The sequence below is a fragment of the Lissotriton helveticus genome, chromosome 5_1 (genome assembly GCF_964261635.1).
Source record: "Lissotriton helveticus chromosome 5_1, aLisHel1.1, whole genome shotgun sequence".
NCBI lineage: Eukaryota > Metazoa > Chordata > Amphibia > Caudata > Salamandridae > Lissotriton > Lissotriton helveticus.
The window spans coordinates 1,274,075,001-1,274,095,148 of NC_136065.1; the positions used below are offsets into that span (position 1 = coordinate 1,274,075,001).

Below are 20,148 nucleotides of genomic sequence, written 5' to 3' on the forward strand. Positions count from 1 at the left end.
ATGTGGCTCAAAGCAGTTAGAAAAGATTTTATGAATGCGCGGATGCTGGCTGCAGACAATAAGCAGATTTCAAGGACCCGCACAGGTATGCACACACTGAGATTGTATTTCAGGGAGATCTTTGCTTTTATGGACTTTGAAAGAAAATTTTAGAGAGCGGAAGACAGAGAGGTGGTTTCAAGTTAATCAAACTACATGGACATCCAAGAGAACCTTGCGAGGTGACACATGCAGGTGCAAACCCCGCGAGGAGATTCCTGGTAGATGCACCTAGAAACAAACCCAGGAAAAACTGCATCTTGCTAGGAGATTTCTGGTAGATGCACCTAGAAACAAACCCAGGAAAAACTGCATCTTGCTAGGGCCTGCACACAATTGTATCAGTTTTCTCAAGATTAAATTCTCCATCTAGCTGCTTTTAGTGGAAAGATCTCCTTGCTGCACTTAAAGTCGTCACTAACAAATAACAGAAATGAGAAATTCACTTTAATCCAGTTTTGGTATTTATTTCATGTTTTTAACCTATTTCTCAGCTATAGAATGTTTTAGCAAAAAAGGAGGTACATGGCAACAGTGTCATTAGCAATTTTGGGTGGCTATTTAGAGAAGATGATAGGTCTTAAGCAATCACATAACAATACATACATTTAATATATAAACAGGGAAAGATTTAGTGTGCACTTAAGTCAATTATTACTTTCAGTTAAGCAGCGCTTCATTTCTGCAAACAGCACTGGCACTAGTAGCACAGGGGCTCTCGCTCCTACCTCCACACTACTGTATTGTGTTCACCACTCGGAGGCTCCTCTTCCTGCAGCCACAGGAGCTGGGTGGCCTGCAGGAGAGTGCATCGTCGGAGGCCTTGGCACTGCGCCTTACCAAGTAGTGGCACTGGGCTCTCCTGTGGGAGGGGGGCATATTTCTCAGGCAGAGGTTAAAATCTGGGCAAAAGCAATGGATGATAGGCTACGCTCCATGATCACCACCTAAATCCATGCAGATGAATCAGGGTTTATGTTTAACAGAGCCACACAACATGGTGGGTACATAATGTACTGGCACTAGACCATAGGATACCAGGAATTGCTCCTGCTAGTGGATTTCCTCAAAGCATATGGTTTTGTAAAACTGGATGTTGCAAAAGCTTACATTGAGCCTAAATGTATTTCTTGGATGCGACTGGTGTGCACCAATCTTCAGGCAAGACAGAGAGTTAGCAGTTCACTCTCCGGCCAATTCCCGATGTACAGAGGGACAAGGCTGCACCCTATCACCCCCATGTTGTTCCTGATTGAGCCCCTGGCGACGTGGTTGAGGGTGGATTCCTTGGTGAGGAATCATGAGTGGGCACCAAAGGTCTGTGATAGGGTCACGCTATATGTCAATGACGTCCTGATTTCCTTGGACGACCTCCCCCCTAACTCGTGTCACTGAGTTCTTCAGATCCTAAAGATCTTTGGTGCTTGTTATTGGCTCATTATTAACAAATCCTTAGTGTACTCCATGGCATGTGCCTGGAGGGCGCTGGACTGGGCAGCAGACTTACTGGTCCTTTGAGAGGGCTTTTAATTCCTGGGAGTGTACATGACCAATGATCCCACACAGGCCTGGGAATAAAATATCCAACCCCATCTTGATTAGGAAACCCGAGACATGGGTTTTTAGGCAACACTGCCATTGTCCATTGTCGAGCGCTCAGCTATATAGAAAATGGTTGTTCTTCTTCGCCTGATATATCAGCTGCAGAACTACTACTTCCCACTATCCTCTCGGTCTCTAAGAGACTAGAATCCTTACTGAGGGACTTTCTGTAGCGGCACCGCATGCCAAGGATTGCCTTTTCCAAATGTTATAAATCCACGTATGATGGGGTATTGCAACTATGGATATACTTTCATACTACAGAGCATCTCTGCTCATTGCCGTAAATGATTGGTGGTTCAACAGTTCAGCTAATCCCGTCTGTGCAACTGAGAGAGGGGCAATGCTGGAAACCCCTCTCCTGCATCTGTTATATGGAGGGACCCCTCTGGACCTTCTTCCATCAGCCACAGATGTGGCACTGTAGATTTGGTGGACTCTCACAAAGCCCTAGGCTGAAAAGAACGCCTGACAAAAGAAATCTCCTAATGGCTTGGGACCAACCTGTCACAGGTTACTACTTTAGAGGGCTGTAAGTCCTGGGATGTCATAGGCATCAGTAGGGTGGGGGACATCTTGTCAGGGTACACAATTAAATCCTTACTGGAGTTGCAGGCAGAATTTGACCTACAATGTTCATAATTTTTTCAGATATCTACAATTAAGACACACTCGTATCCAAAAGATTAAAGGAGTCACAAATTTACTGGAATACCATGTCCTAGAGGCCAAAATATGTACAGAACAGCTAACCAACCACAAAGTCTCACAAATGTATTAAATATTAATGACTAATACCCCAGGTTCATTGGTTTGGTTGAGAGAGGCCTAGGCAGGAGACCTGGGACAACTAACAGAGAGACAGTAATTACCTTGCAGTTCAACTTCATATAGTGGAAATATTTACACAGGATATACACCCAGGAGAGATCTTGGAAGATGGGGGCGGTGGACACACCAACTTGCCTAAGATGCCAGTTTGACAGGGGAAACTTCCTCCTCACGACCTGGACATGCGATCAACTGGCCTCGTTCTGGGAAGGGGGTGTTGGTTCTTCTCCACACAATAGAAGAGCTAGATGCTGACAGATAATACCCTGCCTTGCTGTGGTGGTGGTGGTGATAGCGAAAAGGGGCATTGCCAGGGCCTGGAAGAATATCAACCTCCCATCATTGGAACGGTGGAAACACGGGGTGGACTTTTTTGCATGGAAATTCCCATATAAAAGGGCAGGGGATGCCTTCTTAAACATTATACAATATGGGCGGCATAGTGTCAATAGTAAGGCATTGTCCAGCAGAGAACTGAGATTCCTGTCCACTCCCTGGGGAGGAGATTCAGTCTTATGAAGGCAGGGGCTGATTCCAGGTACCATAGGACAGGAAAGAAGACAATGGGGCGATGGCATCTGCAGAGGGGTAGTCTTGGGGAGGGGTGGACTATGTGTTTGTTCTTCTGCATATCCTCACTAACATACAGTGTTAAACTGGGGGCTCTACTAGTCGCTATTTTGTTGTTATGTACGATTCTAAATGTGGTGCCTGGTGTATAAACTGTACAAAAGGCAATACATTGTCATTAAAAAAAGAGTAATAATTTGCGTGATTGAATTAACACCAGTGTCCCTAACTCCCTCTCAAATAAAGCATAATAACCACAACCATACAAAGATGCGCGACTGTGATGCTGTAGCATTCCATTATATAACAGAACTGCAAGGCAACACAGAGACCTGCACATAGGTTTCCTGGTTCTTTTTTAAATCAGATCAGTGGGATGATGGGCTGCACATCTCAATTTGAAATCTAGGAGAGGGAGCTGATCCAATGGGCCAGTGTGAGAGTGGGTATGCTGGCACATTCCTTGGGAAAATCAGTTAGACCCCTATTCATCCCCACCAAACAGGCAAGTAAGCTCTTGCATCAATCGTCTTTGAAAGTTATGATAAAGTTGATGACGTTTTGAGTGTAATAGTGGCTACAGTAGTCCTCTTGGTGAGGCAGTAGCGTTGGCGTGGCGATGACACAAACTTTTACCATTTTATCTGCACCCTTCCCCTCTGCTAGGTGGATATGAAGGAACATGGGCAGCTGCTTCTTCGGGACGAGTTCACAATATTCTGTGGAAGGAAGAAATCCCAGCGGCACGTGTTCCTGTTTGAGCACCTTCTGCTCTTCAGCAAACTCAAAACATCGGAAGGTGGTCAGGAGACCTATAGCTACAAGCAGGCGTTCAAGGTAAGGTCCATACTCAGGCTCTGCAGTGTATGTTCAATGCTCCAAGCTTACAGAAAGACACCCAGCACTTTACTCAACACTTACACATTAAATAAATGGCATAAAGGTAGCAGTGAGAACATTGGGCGGAAAAATCTGAAATACATGCATGTAAACTAATCAAATAGGTCTGTAACTGAGCCAGCAGCAAAACTGTGTGCTACAGAGAGAGTCAGCAACGTGTTATTGCAAAATTAACAGTTTGAGCTTAAGAAAGAGTCACATTATTCCAGGTCCAAAGCTATGGCCATGGCTAGGGTGAAATAACTTAAAAATACAGATAGATAAATACAGCTATTTTAACTGTCAACAAACAGAAAAATCAAACACTTGCGCATGCAGAGCAGTTACTGTACGAAGAGTGTTTTCTGAGCCTTAACTGCAGTAAGAGATTGAGTTATAGTTAGAAGACTGTGGTTAGAAAGCTTTTCAGTATCTATCAGGTTTAGCAAGATCCCACAGCTGCACTCTGTTAATCGTCCCAAATCTGGATGCTTGGTGTCTTCGTGTCCGTATTCAATTCAAGGGTACATAAGGGAGCCTGTCGCTACTCAGCTGGGCCGGCCTGGCCATAACGGGCACTGGGGTTTCCCCGGTGGGCCGGAGGGGTGGGGGCAGTTTTGTACCTGCGGGCCGGTTTTGTTACTGGGGGCCAGTTTTGCAGCAGTGTTGCAATATCGGCCAACTGTAACAAAAGCGGGAGCGGTGCTTCTCCCTAGCTCTGCCCAACCCCGGGGCCAGTCGAGCAGCAATCTGCCAGGGCTGGTTGCTGTTCCCAGTCCGGCCTTGCTGCTCAGTGTGAACCGTGTGGAGGCAGTGAGCTCCAACGCTTACCTACCAAGTGAAAACTGTAAGTGGAGTGATAGGAAATCTCCAGCCTACAGGTTGATAAAAGAGGAAAATGGGGAATAGGGAAGAGAATAGAAACACACTGCCGTAGAAGGCTTGTATCACAGTAGGTAGATGGCGCAACTCTTGCTTATGCTGTCCCTCCCATGGATGTATTAAAGAGAATCGATGCCTTCCACACATGTGGCTGCTGTGAAATGCTCATATATTACCTAAACAGTGATTGTAGTAGATGCTGATGGGCGATATGTAATGGTGAATAGGTCACTTTGCGCAAAGACATTTTTTGTAGGGAAAAAATATTAGCTAAACAATAATAAAAGCTTCTTAATTATTAAGGGCCCGACATCCTGAGGTTTCCCTCCAACCACCTTATTTTGATTACGGCGGTCGGAGAGAAAACCAAAATGGCTCTGTGAGCCAGTCGGAACAGGAGCAGAATAGTAATTCCTTCAGTGATGGCGGAGCAAGGCTTGGCTCCGCCATTGGGATTACGATTTCGGTTTCCGACAGCCAATCCATGTTGGGCTTTCCAACATGGATTGTCTGTTGGAAACTGACTTTGGGGGCCCCTAGCAGAGCCCCCTGGCATTACGCATATGGGCTTGGGGGACACCTATAGTGACAAGCCGAAAATCCCTGTACCGTGTAGCAGGTATCATGAGGTGCCTGCTACATGGTGCAGAGACTTTCAAAAACGTACATTTTTCAATGGGAGCTTGTGCTGCGGGCAGTGTCCGCCTGCCGCACAAGCTCCCATGTAGAATTTTCTGACTGCACTATGTGTGGTTGCATCGTAATCAGGTGTTCGGAACCACCAACCTATGGTTGGGCGGTTCCCTCACCGAACGGTGTCGGTTGGAGGCAACTCGGACTGACATCGTAATGAGGGCCAAAGTACTCTTTATTAAACTTTATTATTGGAAGCACTTGTCACATCCACAGCATAGGAATTTTGTCCTGTGGGCACACTGTTGAAGAGTTTCTCTGGTGCTACTTTGATGGGGGATATTTTGTAATAAGAAAATATAGAGACCGATTGCTTGTATATATCTAATGCACTACTATTGGGAAATTCTATAATGCAGTTTTCTAAAAAAGAACATAACATTGAGATAAAGGAATTAATAACTAAATGTGGAATAATAAAAACATTAAGGATAGTAGACAAATCTTCCTTGCCCTGTTGGGCTGGCTGGCAGAGCACACTAACCATTATATTTGCCAGAATATTAGCATTTTTTTCTCTGAAAAACTTCCCTCCAGCCTCCTTCTGCAGGAGTATAGCCATGCCAAGTTTGGACCCTCATCTGTGTCTTCCTGGGTTTTTCTGAGCATGAGGATTCCAAAGAAGTGTGGGTTTTCTATGAGTTCAGGGTGTCCACTGTTAATATACTGGGTGCAGTACATTTGGGAAATGTCAAAAGTAAATTAAAGCAAGATGCTGGTTTGGATACTTTTCTTTTGGTTGCAGGAACAAATACCTGCCAACGTTTGGCCCAAATGTTCTAGTTGTGAGGGTATCAAACATGTGGGTTTTTAATAGGTTTGAGCAAGAAACCACACACCAGTCTCGAGGGAATGTTTTTGGCGCAGGGAGCATCTAAGGGGCATGTCTTTAGTATCTGGACCTGGAACTCCAGGTACTTCAGAAAACTGGAGATTCTGGAGCATGCATGATGAATCCTGCAACATTTGATTACCCAGATTACCCTGCAAATGTAGATGTATGTGCGCAAAAAACTCAATGATTTCACTTTTCTGTGCAAGAAAATTCAAAATTGTCAGGGAAGTAGCAGAAATCTTACTTCCAAAATTCCCGCAGGTTTCCCGATATCAAGAGTATCCTGTGTGTGTGGACCATGTGCAATGGAATGGACAAATTCTTTAACTATTTGAAGACCATTTTAACACTATATTTACTTCTCAGGGGCACAGTTGTGGACTATTGTTTTCAATGACAATAGGTCCACCCATGCAAGGAATGTATTGTTTTGCAGATAGAAGTGTAGCAAGCTTTGCGGTGAAAAGTTTGCTTTTCCTCAGAAATTATGATACTTTGCAGCACAGAAAATTTGTTGTTTGAACGAAATTCTGGTTATATAAAAGTTAAATAAAAGTGGTGGCATCCGTTCAAGTCACATCACACAGGTCGCTCAGTGTAGTCTTCAGAAATTTCTGGGGTTGGTAGGTTTAAGTATGTGATGGCTTATGCCAGACTCAAATACAACATTCTACATCTCAAATAAAAAAATATAATTTAACGCTTCTTTAATGCTGTTTACACAGTCACGTTTTTGGAGCTTTGCTGTCCTGCTCAATAGACCCACCACACTCGCGGAGTAACTTTGAATTGGCAGAAGTGTGGCAATGCAGGATGATAGGGCATTTCCTGTTATCTATTGATTGTCTCTATCTTTTTGTCTTCCTATTTATTGCAAGTCAGGGTCTTCAAAAACACTTATTGAAAAAATGTTCCTTGGAATAACCTGTTATTATTCTTAATCCAGAATTTACAGCAGTGCAAATGCCCTCTATCGCTACTAGAATCTTGGGTGCCTTTCTAAAATACATAGCTTTCATTTACCCACAATGTCTGTTCACTAGATGTTTCAAAATCAAGGGAAATACAACAATAGGCAATGACCTTTCATTATTGAGCAAGACTCAAATGTTCACTCTGGGTATCATGGAATGTTTACCACACTGTACGCTGTACATGTTTGTAACACTCAGGGGCTAATTACGATAGCTTTCCGACCGACACGGTCGATTTGCAATCCGACCGCCAAATAACGATGTCGACGGTCGGAGCGTAAACCGACGCTGTTCTGACCGGCTCTCGGAGACTTCCGGACGGTCGGAACTGCACCGTAATCACCTATGGACTGCGTTTCCACCATCAGGATTACGATGTTGGTTCCCGACAATCTTTCTGTGCCAGTCTTTCCGACACGAAAAGGCTGGCGGAAAGCGATTTGGGGGCCCCTAGCAGGGCCTCCTTGCGTCCGCAGCCTATGGTTGGGGGTTGACGGGTACCCAACCCCCCCTCTAAATCCCTGCCCTTTGTGGCATACAGGGTGCAGGGTTTTCGACACCCGTCCCCCATTTCCCTTTGGGAGCTTGTGTTACGGCCGGTGTACAGCCGTAACTCTATTTCCCATAGAGAAAAGGGAGTATGCGACCAAACAGTTTTCGGTTGCATCGTAATCATGTGATTGGAACCGCCTACCAGAGGTCGGTCTGGACCTAGACGTGTCGGTTGGAGGCAACTCCGACCGTAATCGTAATTTATTTATTTATTTATTTAGAAGCTTATAAAGCGCACGGCTACCTCCAACGGAGGTGTCCCGGCGCTAGGATTACAGGATTACCACCAAAAACGGTTGCCTAGTACAAATCCATCAGAGAAAAGAGAACGAGGGATACAGAGGCTTTAATTAGCATTTAGTGAATAGCCAAGTTTTTAGTTTGCGTCGGAAGACTGGCTCAGTTTCGATGAACCTAAGGTCAAGAGGTAGGCTGTTCCAGAGCTTGGCAGCCGTATCTGTAAGTCAAGTCAAGTCAATACATTTATATAGCGCGCTACATACCCAGAGGGTCTCAAGGCGCTTGAAGAAGGGTGGGGAATTATTTGTCAAATATCCACGTTTTAAGTTGCTTTCTGAATGCTAGGTGGTTCTGATTAAGGCGAAGGTGAGTGGGAAGTGAGTTCCAGGTTTTAGCTGCCAGGTAGGAGAAGGATCTACCTCCCATGGTGGTCTTGTTGATGCGAGGTACAGTGGCAAGGGCTTGGTTGGAGGATCGTAGCTGGCGGGAGGGGGTGTAGAAGGACAGTCGTGTGTTAAGGCATTCGGGTCCGATTTCGTAGAGCGCCTTGTGTGCGTGGGTTAGGAGCCGGAAAGTAATCCTCTTATTGACGGGGAGCCAGTGGAGGTCTTTCAGGTGACCAGAGATGTGTTCTCTACGCGGGATGTCTAATATGAGTCTGGCTGAAGCGTTCTGGATGCGTTGGAGTTTTTTCTGGAGTTTTGCGGTGGTACCGGCGTAGAGGGTGTTTCCGTAGTCCAGTCGGCTCGTGACCAGAGCATGGGTGACTGTTTTTCTAGTTTCGGTGGGGATCCAGCGAAATGTTTTTTTGAGCATGCGAAGAATGTTGAAGCAAGATGAAGAAACGGCGTTGACTTGTCTGTTCATCGAGAGTGAGGAATCCAGGATGACGCCCAGGTTCCGTGCGTGGTCCGTCGGGATGGGTGCTTTTCCAAGGGCCTCTGGCCACCAAGAGTCATCCCAGGCGGAGGGGGAGGTGCCTAGGATGAGGACTTCTGTTTTGTCTGAGTTCAGTTTCAGACGGCTGAGCTTCATCCATTCGGCTACTTCTTTCATTCCTTCATGCAGGTTGGTTTTGGCAGTGTTAGGGTCTCTGGTGAGTGATAGGATCAGTTGAGTGTCATCCGCGTAGGAGATGATGTTGAGGTTGTGTTGGCGTGCGATGACCGCGAGGGGGCTCATGTATACGTTGAAGAGGGTGGGGCTGAGTGAAGATCCTTGTGGTACGCCGCAGATGACTTCAGTGGCCTCTGACTTGAATGGTGGAAGGCGGACTCTCTGGGTTCTTCCGGAGAGGAACGAGGTGATCCATTCCAGTGCTTTTCCTTGGATTCCGACGTTTCTGAGGCGTTGTAAAAGGGTGCTATGACAGACCGTGTCGAAGGCTGCGGAGAGGTCGAGGAGGATGAGGGCGACTGTGTCTCCATTGTCCAGTAGAGTTCGAATGTCGTCTGTTGCTGCGATGAGGGCGGTTTCGGTGCTGTGCTTGGCTCGGAAGCCGGATTGTGAGGAGTCGAGGGATTTGTTGGTTTCGAGGAATGCGGCGAGCTGATTGTTGACCGCTTTCTCGATGACTTTGGCAGGGAATGGAAGGAGTGAGATAGGGCGGTAGTTTTTGAGTTCGGTGGGGTCAGCTGTGGGTTTCTTAAGGAGGGCGCTGAGTTCGGCATGTTTCCAGCTTTCCGGGAAGGTTGCGGAGTTGAGGGAGCAGTTCATGACGAATCGGAGGTGCGGTGCTATAATGGAGTCTGCTTTGTTAAAGATGTGGTGAGGGCAAGGGTCAGTGGGGGATCCTGAGTGGATAGAGTTCATCAGACGGATGGTGTCCTCAGTGGAGATTGGCTTCCAGTCATTGAGGATGTTCAGGGGCGCTGGGGGTCCTGTAGGGGGATGGGTGGGTTGGTCTTCAGGTCGGTTGTCGAAGCTGTTGTGGATGTCTGCAATTTTGTTGTGGAAGAAAGAGGCTAGGGAGTCGCAGAGGGCTTGAGAGGGGGTGATGTCGTTGGAGTTGGCTGAGGGGTTGGTAAATTCCTTGACGATGTTGAATAATTCCTTGCTGTTGTGGGCGTTGTTATCTAGTCGGTCCTTGAAAGCGGCTTTCTTGGCCTTCCGGATTAGTTGGTGGTGTATGCGGGTGGCGTTTTTGAAGGCGTCTCTGGTGCTGGTGGTTGGGTCTTTTTTCCAGGCCTTCTCAAGGAAGCGACAGAGTTTCTTGGATTTCTTAAGATCATCGTTGAACCAGGAGGCCTTCTTGCTGTTTAGTTTGATTTGTCGTTTTTTCAGTGGTGCTAGGATGTTGGCGCTGTTGGATAGCCATTGGGTGAGGTTGGTGGCTGCTTGGTCGGGGTTTGAGGAGTGGGCTGGGGGTTTAGAAGAAGCGATGAGGAGATCTGGTCGATGGTGATTTTGTTCCAGTTTCTTTGCAGGGTGGGTTGGGGGTGGTTGTTGGATGTGGGCTTGTTGTAGGTAAAGTGAACGCAGCTGTGGTCGGTCCAAAGGAGAGCTGTGGTGTGGCTGAAGGATACATGTTTGCTGGAGGTGAAGATGGGGTCGAGTGTGTGACCTGCGATGTGGGTGGGGGTAGTGACAAGTTGTTTAAGTCCGAGGTTGGCGAGATTGTCCAAAAGGGTGGTGGTGTTGCGATCGTTGTTCTTTTCAAGGTGAAAGTTGAGGTCTCCCAAAAGGATGTAATCCTCGGAGGGGAGCGCGTGTGGGGTGATGAAGTCCGTGATGTCTTCACTAAATTGTGCGCGGGGTCCAGGTGGCCTGTAAAGGAGGGTGCCTCTGAGTGTGGTCTTGGGGTCGATGTGGATCTGGAAGTGAAGGTGTTCAGAGTTGGCGAGAATGGCGTCTGAGCTGGTTGAGATGCGGATGGGTTTCTTATGGACGATAGCGATGCCTCCTCCTGTGTGGCCGGTACGGTCCTTGCGAATGATCTTATATCCTTCCGGGATGGCAATGGTGATGTCTGGGGCTGATGCGGCGTTCATCCATGTTTCTGTTAGGAAGGCGACGTCCGGTGAGATGGTGTTTAGTAGATTCCAGAGGTCGATGGCGTGTCTGTGGACCGAGCGGGTGTTGAGCAGGATGCATTTTAGGTGGTTGGTGTCAGGTCTCTGTTTGGTGGAGGTGGATGAGGAGTTGGTTTTGGTGCCGTCGAACTTGCAGGAGTTGCAGGAAAAGGGTCCATGGGTGTGTCCTGGGGCGGCTTGGACGCAGTTGGGGGAACGGCCGGGGTTAAGGGCTAGGAGGGAGGTGCCAGCGTAAGTAATGCGAGTGGGGTGGGCATTACGCGGACCAGGGGTACTGGCGCTGGGCGCGGTCCAGGTGCGGACGGGCGTAGACGGGCTTACCTTTGGCGCACCTTCGGCGCGGCCCCAGCGCGTGGACGCTGCGCGTTGGGACATCTGTCCATAAATGGATGGTGGGAGGGGCGGAGCGTGGGAGGGGCAGCAGGGAGGCGGTAGTGTGGGTGAGGGGCGGGTCAGGGGATACCAACAACAAAATGGAGGGTCAAAGGGAAAGCTAGACAGGGATAACAAATGCACAAGTGCGTCGAGTGAGCAGTTCTCTGAAATCAGTACCTAAACACTGGAGAAATGATCGCAGCAGCCTGAGCGAGGTCGCGCTAATGAAATCAGTCAAAGCAGCGGCGCTATAATTGAAAGCTACCCAGCGCTACGATTGAATGTTACACAGCGCTAACATTGAAGGCTACCCAGCGCTACAAATGAATGCTAAACAGCGCTACAAATGAAAGTTTCACAGCGCTACAATTGAAAGCTGCCCAGCGCTACAAATGAATGCTAAACAGCGCTACAAATGAAAGTTACACAGCGCTACAATTGAAAGCTGCCCAGCGCTACAAATGAATGCTAAACAGCGCTGCAAATGAAAGTTACACAGAGCACGAAATAGACGATACCAGGAACGCGATAGCGTGGAGTGATACAGCTGTAGGTGAGGAGGAGCGAGGGTGAGCAACCGTTCTGAAGAGAGTCCAGGTGGTCACAGTTTGGCCGGGGGAATGGAAGGCTCGGTAAACGTGGGTGGGAGGGGCAGCAGGGAGGCGGTAGTGTGGGTGAGGGGCGGGTCAGGGGATACCAACAACAAAATGGAGGGTCAAAGGGAAAGCTAGACAGGGACAACAAATGCACAAATGCGTCGAGTGAGCAGTTCTCTGAAATCAGTACCTAAACACTGGAGAAATGAGCGCAGCAGCCTGAGCGAGGTCGCGCTAATGAAATCAGTCAAAGCAGCGGCGCTATAATTGAAAGCTACCCAGCGCTACGATTGAATGTTACACAGCGCTAACATTGAAGGCTACCCAGCGCTACAAATGAATGCTAAACAGCGCTACAAATGAAAGTTACACAGCGCTACAATTGGAAGCTGCCCAGCGCTACAAATGAATGCTAAACAGCGCTACAAATGAAAGTTACACAGCGCTACAATTGAAAGCTGCCCAGCGCTACAAATGAATGCTAAACAGCGCTGCAAATGAAAGTTACACAGAGCACGAAATAGACGATACCAGGAACGCGATAGCGTGGAGTGATACAGCTGTAGGTGAGGAGGAGCGAGGGTGAGCGACCGTTCTGAAGAGAGTCCAGGTGGTCACAGTTTGGCCGGGGGAATGGAAGGCTCGGTAAATGTAAAAGTTCTACCGCCACATCGGGTAAGTCTGAATCTAGGGATGTTCAGTAGACGAAGACTGTTAGATCTCAGATGTCTTACAGAAGATGATATCTTGAGTCGTTTACTCAGATAGGTCGGGCCAATTCCGTGAATAGCCCTAAAAGCAAGGATCAGTGTTTTAAAATCAATGCGTCGGGCTATGGGAAGCCAGTGAAGCTCATCCAGATATGCTCTGACCGAATTGCGAGCAGGGATATTTCCAATGAGCCTTGCTGCAGCGTTTTGAATAATTTGTAAACGGTCAATAAGATATTGGGGGGCACCAGCATATAAACTATTGGCATAATCCAGATGTGCCGTGACAAGTGCCTGGACAACCGTTTTGCGGGATGTTTGGGGGAGGAAAGGAAAAATCTTCCTAATCATACGCAGTTTATTAAAACAGGCCCCTGCCACTTTATTGACCTGCGTTTTACAGGACAAAGTGTTGTCAAATATAAAGCCAAGGTTGCGGGCGGACTGCACTGGTATGGGAGGCGGGTTCAGGACAGTAGGCCACCATAAAGTTGCAGGGGGTGTCGATTTCTGGCTAAAGAAAAGAACCTCAGTTTTGTCAGTGTTTAGGGCAAGGTGATTGGCAGACATCCAAGCGCATATATTGCCGAGGCAGTTTCTGAAGTTGGTAAAGAGGGAGTCAGAATGGTCTCTAAATGAAAAAACAAGCTGAGTGTCATCAGCATATGAGACCACCCTGACCCCCCAAGACTCTACTACCTTGGCTAGCGGGGCCAAGTAAGCGTTAAACAATAATGGGCTTAAGGCGGAGCCCTGAGGCACACCGCACAAAAGGGGTTTATCCTCTGATTCAAAAGGATGCATCAGAACCCTCTGAGACCGTCTGGACAGAAAAGATTTAATCCAAGCCAGGACTGTACCACCTATCCCCAGCTGTTGTAGACGGGCTGTGAGAATGTTATGGGATACAGTGTCAATGATGCCCTAAGAGTCTGACAGATGGAATTGTACCTTATTTTTTTAGACCTGACTTTTGTTTAAAAAATTACAGGTGAAAATCTTGTAACCCCTTTCTATTTTCCCTACTTATATTCACTATGTTTTGACTTCAAATATGAGTTCCTTTTTAGGAGTCTTTGAGAAAGCTAGACAAGCAACACATTACTGTACTTAAAATCTAGAATTAGAAAGTTAGCTGGGCTGCCCCTCCCGCCCTGTTTTCCCCTTCCTACGCTCTCTGTTGACAGAAAAAGTGGATCTGGTAGTTAGGCATTTTTATGGAGGAGCTAGGGGCAATGTGAGTTGCCCTTGCCCGAGTCCATTAGCCCGATCACTGACTAAGAACCTGGGAGGGCCATATGCATTTCAGTGAAGCAGCCCAGAAGTGAGCACTGGGCTGCATTACTCAGGAGTTTACCAATGGCTAGAAGGGATCTGACAATGGCAGACATCCACCATCTACAGCACAAGGATGTTGTCCACCATTTTTAACAACTTAAAAAAAATAAAACGCACCGTGCCCGGGGCGGCAAATATCTAGTAAGATATATGTATATGTATTTTTACATTTCACATTCAAAAGTCTGGCAGTTAATACCGATGACGGGGGGGGGCTACCGGCCGCCTGCTATTCTTACAAGAGCCGTCTTCAAATGTAAAAAAGGAAACCAACAGGCCGCTCCCTGTTTGCTTTCAACAGTATTAAATCATCCACCACCACGGAGATACTGACGCGTATATATGTTTAACATAAAGGGGTCCCATGTACAGCTTTTCTGGAATGATATATACTTCACAAGGGAATTGAAGCAGTTAACTACATGTCTACTTACTATTGCGATATTGTGATTGTTCTTATTCTGGATTCACTATTTTTCTTTGTTGTAATAAAAAACTAGATATTTGACATACAAACGATTTAAGCCAACCCCCCCCTTATTTATTTGTTAATTTATTAATGTTTCCACTGATTTTAAGTTGCGACAGAGTTGCAGCTGTGCTTCGTGGTAATTTCAGTCCTGATTACTACTGAATACGTTGTCCCAAACCATCCACAAAAACGCAGTCATGAAGATAGTAGCCCAAACAATTGTGGAAAATTTGACCCAAGATGTAGATATAATCAAGACCTCATTTAGCTTCTGAAAAAAACAGAACGCTTCACAATCCTACCTACATTCACCCTAGGACTCAAAATCGCAAGATTGTGCCTGGTAAACTGCTACAGCAAGTCCTCAGGAATTAATCTCAATGTTCCAGATCTCATCAAGGACCCCCGCCCCCAAAACACCCATTCAAGCTCCTTCAAGAGCAAGCATGCTCTCCCAATGAACAAGCATTGGCATAGCCAATAGGTCTCGCTTTTGGGACCTTATAAGTATTTAGTCATGCAGCACAATATCCTTGGTGCAGCAACATTAACTGTTGCATGGTTAAACACTTATAAGGTCCCAAAGGCGAGACCTATTAGCTAGCGGCCAAACAAGGGGGGTTCTCTATCCAGATCTTCAGTGGGAATTTGCCGGACAATTTACATTAAGATGTTTTATACTTCATGGACATTTTCAGGGTTGTCTTTGCTTTGTTGTGAAAACTAAAGGGCAGACCGAAACGAAGATCTGAACCCATCTACCCTTGAACAACCAACATAGTACCATGGCACTCGTGCACTGCAATGCTTGCACCAAAATCTGCACAGAATGATCAATGCAAACACATTTGCACCGATTGCTGCAGAAGCCCGTTTTGTGCAGCCATCCATCTGTGAAAATATTATATTTGCACTTAGAAGGTCGGTGCAAAAAAAGCTCTGGCAAAATTCACTGCACTTGTACAAAGTTTGCATAGTCTGGCCACACTCAGAAGTTTTTCGTTGTCCAGGCTGCAGTTACACGTGTGCTTACAAGCATCTTTCTGAGCGTGTACGTGTGTGTTTGAGAGAGAAAAACAGAGCGAGAGAGAGAGAGGGGCATAATATGAGAGAGAAACAGAGACAGTCATGAAGACAGATAGGCTGCGGAAAGAGTGACTGAAAGAGAAAGAGTAAAAGAAGGGGAACAGCAGAGAGAGTCATGAAAGCTGAGAGCAAAAAATGTGCATGCAAAAGGGAGAACAAGAGTGCCACGGAGGCTAAGAGTAAATGTGTGTGTGTTTGAGCGTGCGAGTGAGAGAATACAAGGGACGAGTGATAGCTATGAAAGGCAGATAGAGCGTGCACTTGGGAGAATTAAAAAAAAAAGGATGCGGAAAGAGTGAATGAAAGAGAAAGAGTTAAAGAAGGGAACAGCAGAGAGTGTCGTGGAAGCTGACAGCAAAAACTGTGCGTGCAAAAGGGAGGACGAGAGTGCCACGGAGGCTAAGAGTAAATGTGTGTGTGTTTGAGGTACAAAGTTTACGTAGTCTAGCCACACTCAGATGTTTTTCGTTGTCCGGGCTGCAGTTAGACGTGTGCTTACAAGCATCTTTCTGAGCGTGTATGTGTGTGTGTTTGAGAGAGAAAAACAGAGCGAGAGAGAGAGGGGCAAAATATGAGAGAGAAACTGAGACAGCTGTGGAGACAGATAGGCTGCGGAAAGAGTGAATGAAAGAGAAAGCGTAAAAGAAGGAGAGCAGCAGAGAGTGTCATGAAAGCTAAGAGTAAATGTGTGTGTGTTTGAGAGTGCGAGAGAGAATACAAGAGACGAGTGAAATGTGCGTGCAAAAGGGAGGACGAGAGTGCCACGGAGGCTAAGAGTAAATGTGTGTGTGTTTGAGGTACAAAGTCTACGTAGTCTAGCCACACTCAGATGTTTTTCGTTGTCTGGGCTGCAGTTAGACGTGTGCTTACAAGCATCTTTCTGACCTTGTATGTGTGAGAAGTTGGCCTGATGTGCAGTGCTCACTATTCTAGTGATCACTATATATCAGTCCAAACAACCCTTATTGATGATTGGTTGTAAGTCAACCTTATAGACCAGCTATCCTAGTAGCATGGATACGAGCAGTCTAAGGCTAAGACTCTAGAGGGCGTGTTAAGCCAGCTGTTTTACCATCACATTACCCCTTGAACACCCAGTGAAAGGACACCACACAAGTTGTTATGAAAATAAACAGTGTATTTATTTATAACAAGACTACCCTGGCTCTTTATGAGACAGGGAGCTAAGCACACAACAAAACTCTTACGAAAATACTTTTAAGTTAGCACGTTACACAAATGCCCGAGGGGCACGAAAAACCATATACGCTAAAAGTGGAATGCGAATTACTAGCAGGTAAGTAACAGTTCTAATAGGCTTTGGAATCGCTAGGACTGGACTAGGGAATCGTTAGATTACTACTAGGAGGCCCAGGGGACTCGGGTGCAGAGTGTGCACTCTCACGCGGGATGCGGGACAAAGTCTATGGAAGCTAGAATTCACAAAGTTAGTGTTCACGGGCGAACCCGACCTGGTAGGGAGAAAACGACAGTGGATCCTGACCCTTGGATAGTGAGGCTATGCTGGGACACCGGAGTGCCGAAGTTACCTAGCCCAGGGGCTGCAGCTGCATAGGTCTGAAAAGACGTCGGGGATCTCGTTGCCGGACCAGGAGTCTGGAAGGAAGAAGTTGCTGGCAGGCGACCAGTGAAGGAAAGTTCGATGGATCCAAGCCTGGATCAAGGAAGAAGAAAACCTGAAAGCAGAGGGGACCAAGTTCTTGAATCACTAGCCAGTGATTAAGGGGGGCACCAGGATGGCACCGGGCGAAGTCACCGCAGTCAGGTGAGTGGGCACTGCTGGGCTCTGCAGTCTCTCGGACCAGGAGGCGTTGTCGGCGACCAGGATGGAGGTGCGAGCTGTCCCACGAAGGATGAAGTCGTTGGCGTCGAAGTTACCCAGGATTGGGCCACAAGCCTTGGCTAATTCAAGCCCACGCGGTGGACTCAAAATGGCGTCTTGAGTGGACCAGGAGGGTCCAGGGTGCTCCTCTTCTGGAAGGGAGCAAGGGCCAGTCTGGAGCAACCAGACCAGCAGCAGAAATGTCGTCGGGCGTCGTCAGGAAGGCCACAAGCCAACGGGCTAGTAGCCAAACAACGCGGTGAGCAGCGGAAAGCAGAAGGGCCCCACGCAGATCGTGGAGATGCTGGGGGGCTGCACTTCGGAGCTGGAGCTGCTCAGAGTCGGGGCTTCTCGGACCCCAAAGCACTCACCAGTAGATTACTCGGCGGGCTTGCTGGAAAGAAGTCGTGCAGTCTTGCCGATGGCCGGTCCCTTGAGGTCTCGTCGCACCCACGGTTCTCAGCTGGGCTGTAGAGGTGGGTAGAGGTCAGAGGTGCCAGGGAAGCCGGTTCTCGTCGAGCTGGGCAGTCGGATTCCGGAGGAAGGACTTACAGCAGACCGCAGTGTTCTTGGATGGTGCCTGCGGATGCAGGGTGACTACTCCTTAGTCACAAGGGAGAAATCTTAGGAAGAAGTCTTGAGTTCCTTTCGCAGAAAGTAGTTTCAGGATTCAAAGATGATCTGATTTGGAAGGGGGCCAGTCTCTACCTTTATCCTGTAAAAAGGGGCTGGCACGCGACTAAGTCCTGCCCTATGGGTGGGACTGGGAGGGGGGTGGTTACACCCACTTCCTTGGCGGGCTTTTCCCCAGCACAGGGTCTGGAGTGACCCTGGAACTGGTTCCAGCCAGCCTATGCACAGTGAGCACCGGGGTGCCACGTGCAGTCACCTTCCTCTAAAGCCCTGCCTACTTACAATACACAAAACCCTGTCTGGGACGGTGCTGGCACCGCCCCTGGCAGGAAACCCTTTGTCCTTATCTCCTGCTCTGGGAGGACTCCCAGCAGCAGGAGGGCAGACTTGTGTCTCGGTGGCAGCATCCATTTTGTGGATGCTAAGGCTCTGTCTGACTTTTAACCGGGTTATAGGTTACATGCATGTCGTGTCCCTCTAGAAGGGTGGAATGCTAACCCCGTCGCCAGAATTGGCGAGGGGTTAGTATTCCAATTCGTATGACACCTTACTCGACATGTTTTGATAAAGCGATACCAGAGTTGGCATTTAACCGCGAGGATTATAATGCACTTAAGAGTATATGGTATGCGATATCATGGAAACGGCTAAGGGATGGATCCCGAAAGCCGCAGACAGGCTCAGCTCATGCCAGAGCACCATCTCACACGATTCCAAGCACTCTGCCTTCAGGATTGTTAAGGCCTGCCATAGGAGTGACTGATAGGAGATCTGTGTGTCCATTTTAGGGTTAGATATAGGTATACTATATCTAAAGCAAAGGGTGAGTACACCACCTTGCCCCAGCTGTCGTGCAGCCAGTTGTGTCAGTTTTAGTTAGTCAATCCAGGGGTGGCATAATACATGCTTCAGCCCCTGGGAGACTTCTGGGTGCACCTCAGCCCTGGGTACAGGGACTTGGAGAGGGCCCAGTGCCAATTCAGTACCTGAGTACAATTTGGATAGAGAGAACAGCTAGGCTGTGGGTCTGATTAGCAGGCCCACAGCCAGGGAAAGTCGTAAACCAGTGCAGCAAAAAGCAAAAATCTGGGTGATCATAGGATTGCAGACCCTACTCTCCTACAGTATGGAACTCCCAAACAAGTTTAAAAAAAAAAACACTGGGAGGGGGGAGGAGAAACACGAGAGACGGCCTGCGGCCGTCAAAGTGAAAGTACGGCCGGCATTGCTGTGGGGAGGGGGGAGGAGAAATGCGGGGGCCTTTGAAGTGAAGCTTCACTTGTGTGTGAGAGGTGTGGGAGGAGTGCGGCTCGGCTGAGCCAGAGCGCACGCTGGGGGAAGCTTGTGGGGCGGAGCTGCTGGGGAACAGATGGCAGATGGCTGGCGATTTGATGCTGTGCACGAGCATTTCACGGGCACAGCATTAAATCGCCAGCTAGTTAATCCTCTGTTTAAGCCCCTTTATATCGAGCTCCCGCTCAATGCGCATGCGCATTGAGATAGGTCGCCCGACCTAAAAACGCTTAGTGTTCATGTCATATCTCCCCAAAATTGTGTAATTTGGAAATAACTCATTTAGTCTGTCTATGGGGTTGTCGAGCTCAGTCAGTATCAGACTATCGGATGCTCACTGTATCCATAGTAATCGTTTGGTCTTCTGATGTGTGATAAATTCAAAAGCCTCTCCCTCATCTGTAGTTACTGTCATCCCAGGAAATGTCTACACCTCCACTTGCCCAACCTTTTTCTGATTTCTGTGCTCACCATGTACAGACTCTAACTACTTTGAGTTTAAATCTTTGAAAATGCACGTCTCTTGCAAAAGAAGTACTTTCAGTTTTGCAGCATGAATGCTTTTCTGGATTCACATGCTATGCATTAGTCCACCATCTAGTGGTTGGGTCCGGAATAGTCTTTGTTTTTGTGTATTTTTTTTCTTGCTTGGGGCGTCCTCGACCTCCATTTG

The 20,148-nt window shown here is 47.6% G+C and overlaps 1 protein-coding gene across 2 annotated transcripts in view; it reads left to right on the top strand.

Annotated features, from left to right (window-relative positions):
- The window catches only part of ARHGEF40 (Rho guanine nucleotide exchange factor 40), a 382,900-nt gene that overhangs the window by 276,781 nt on the left and 85,971 nt on the right, over positions 1-20,148 (top strand). For both annotated transcript variants that reach the window (XM_078644086.1, XM_078644087.1), the window contains exon 18: positions 3,709-3,879. In XM_078644086.1, coding sequence (XP_078500212.1) covers positions 3,709-3,879 — 171 coding nt within the window. The remainder of the gene's footprint in view (positions 1-3,708; positions 3,880-20,148) is intronic.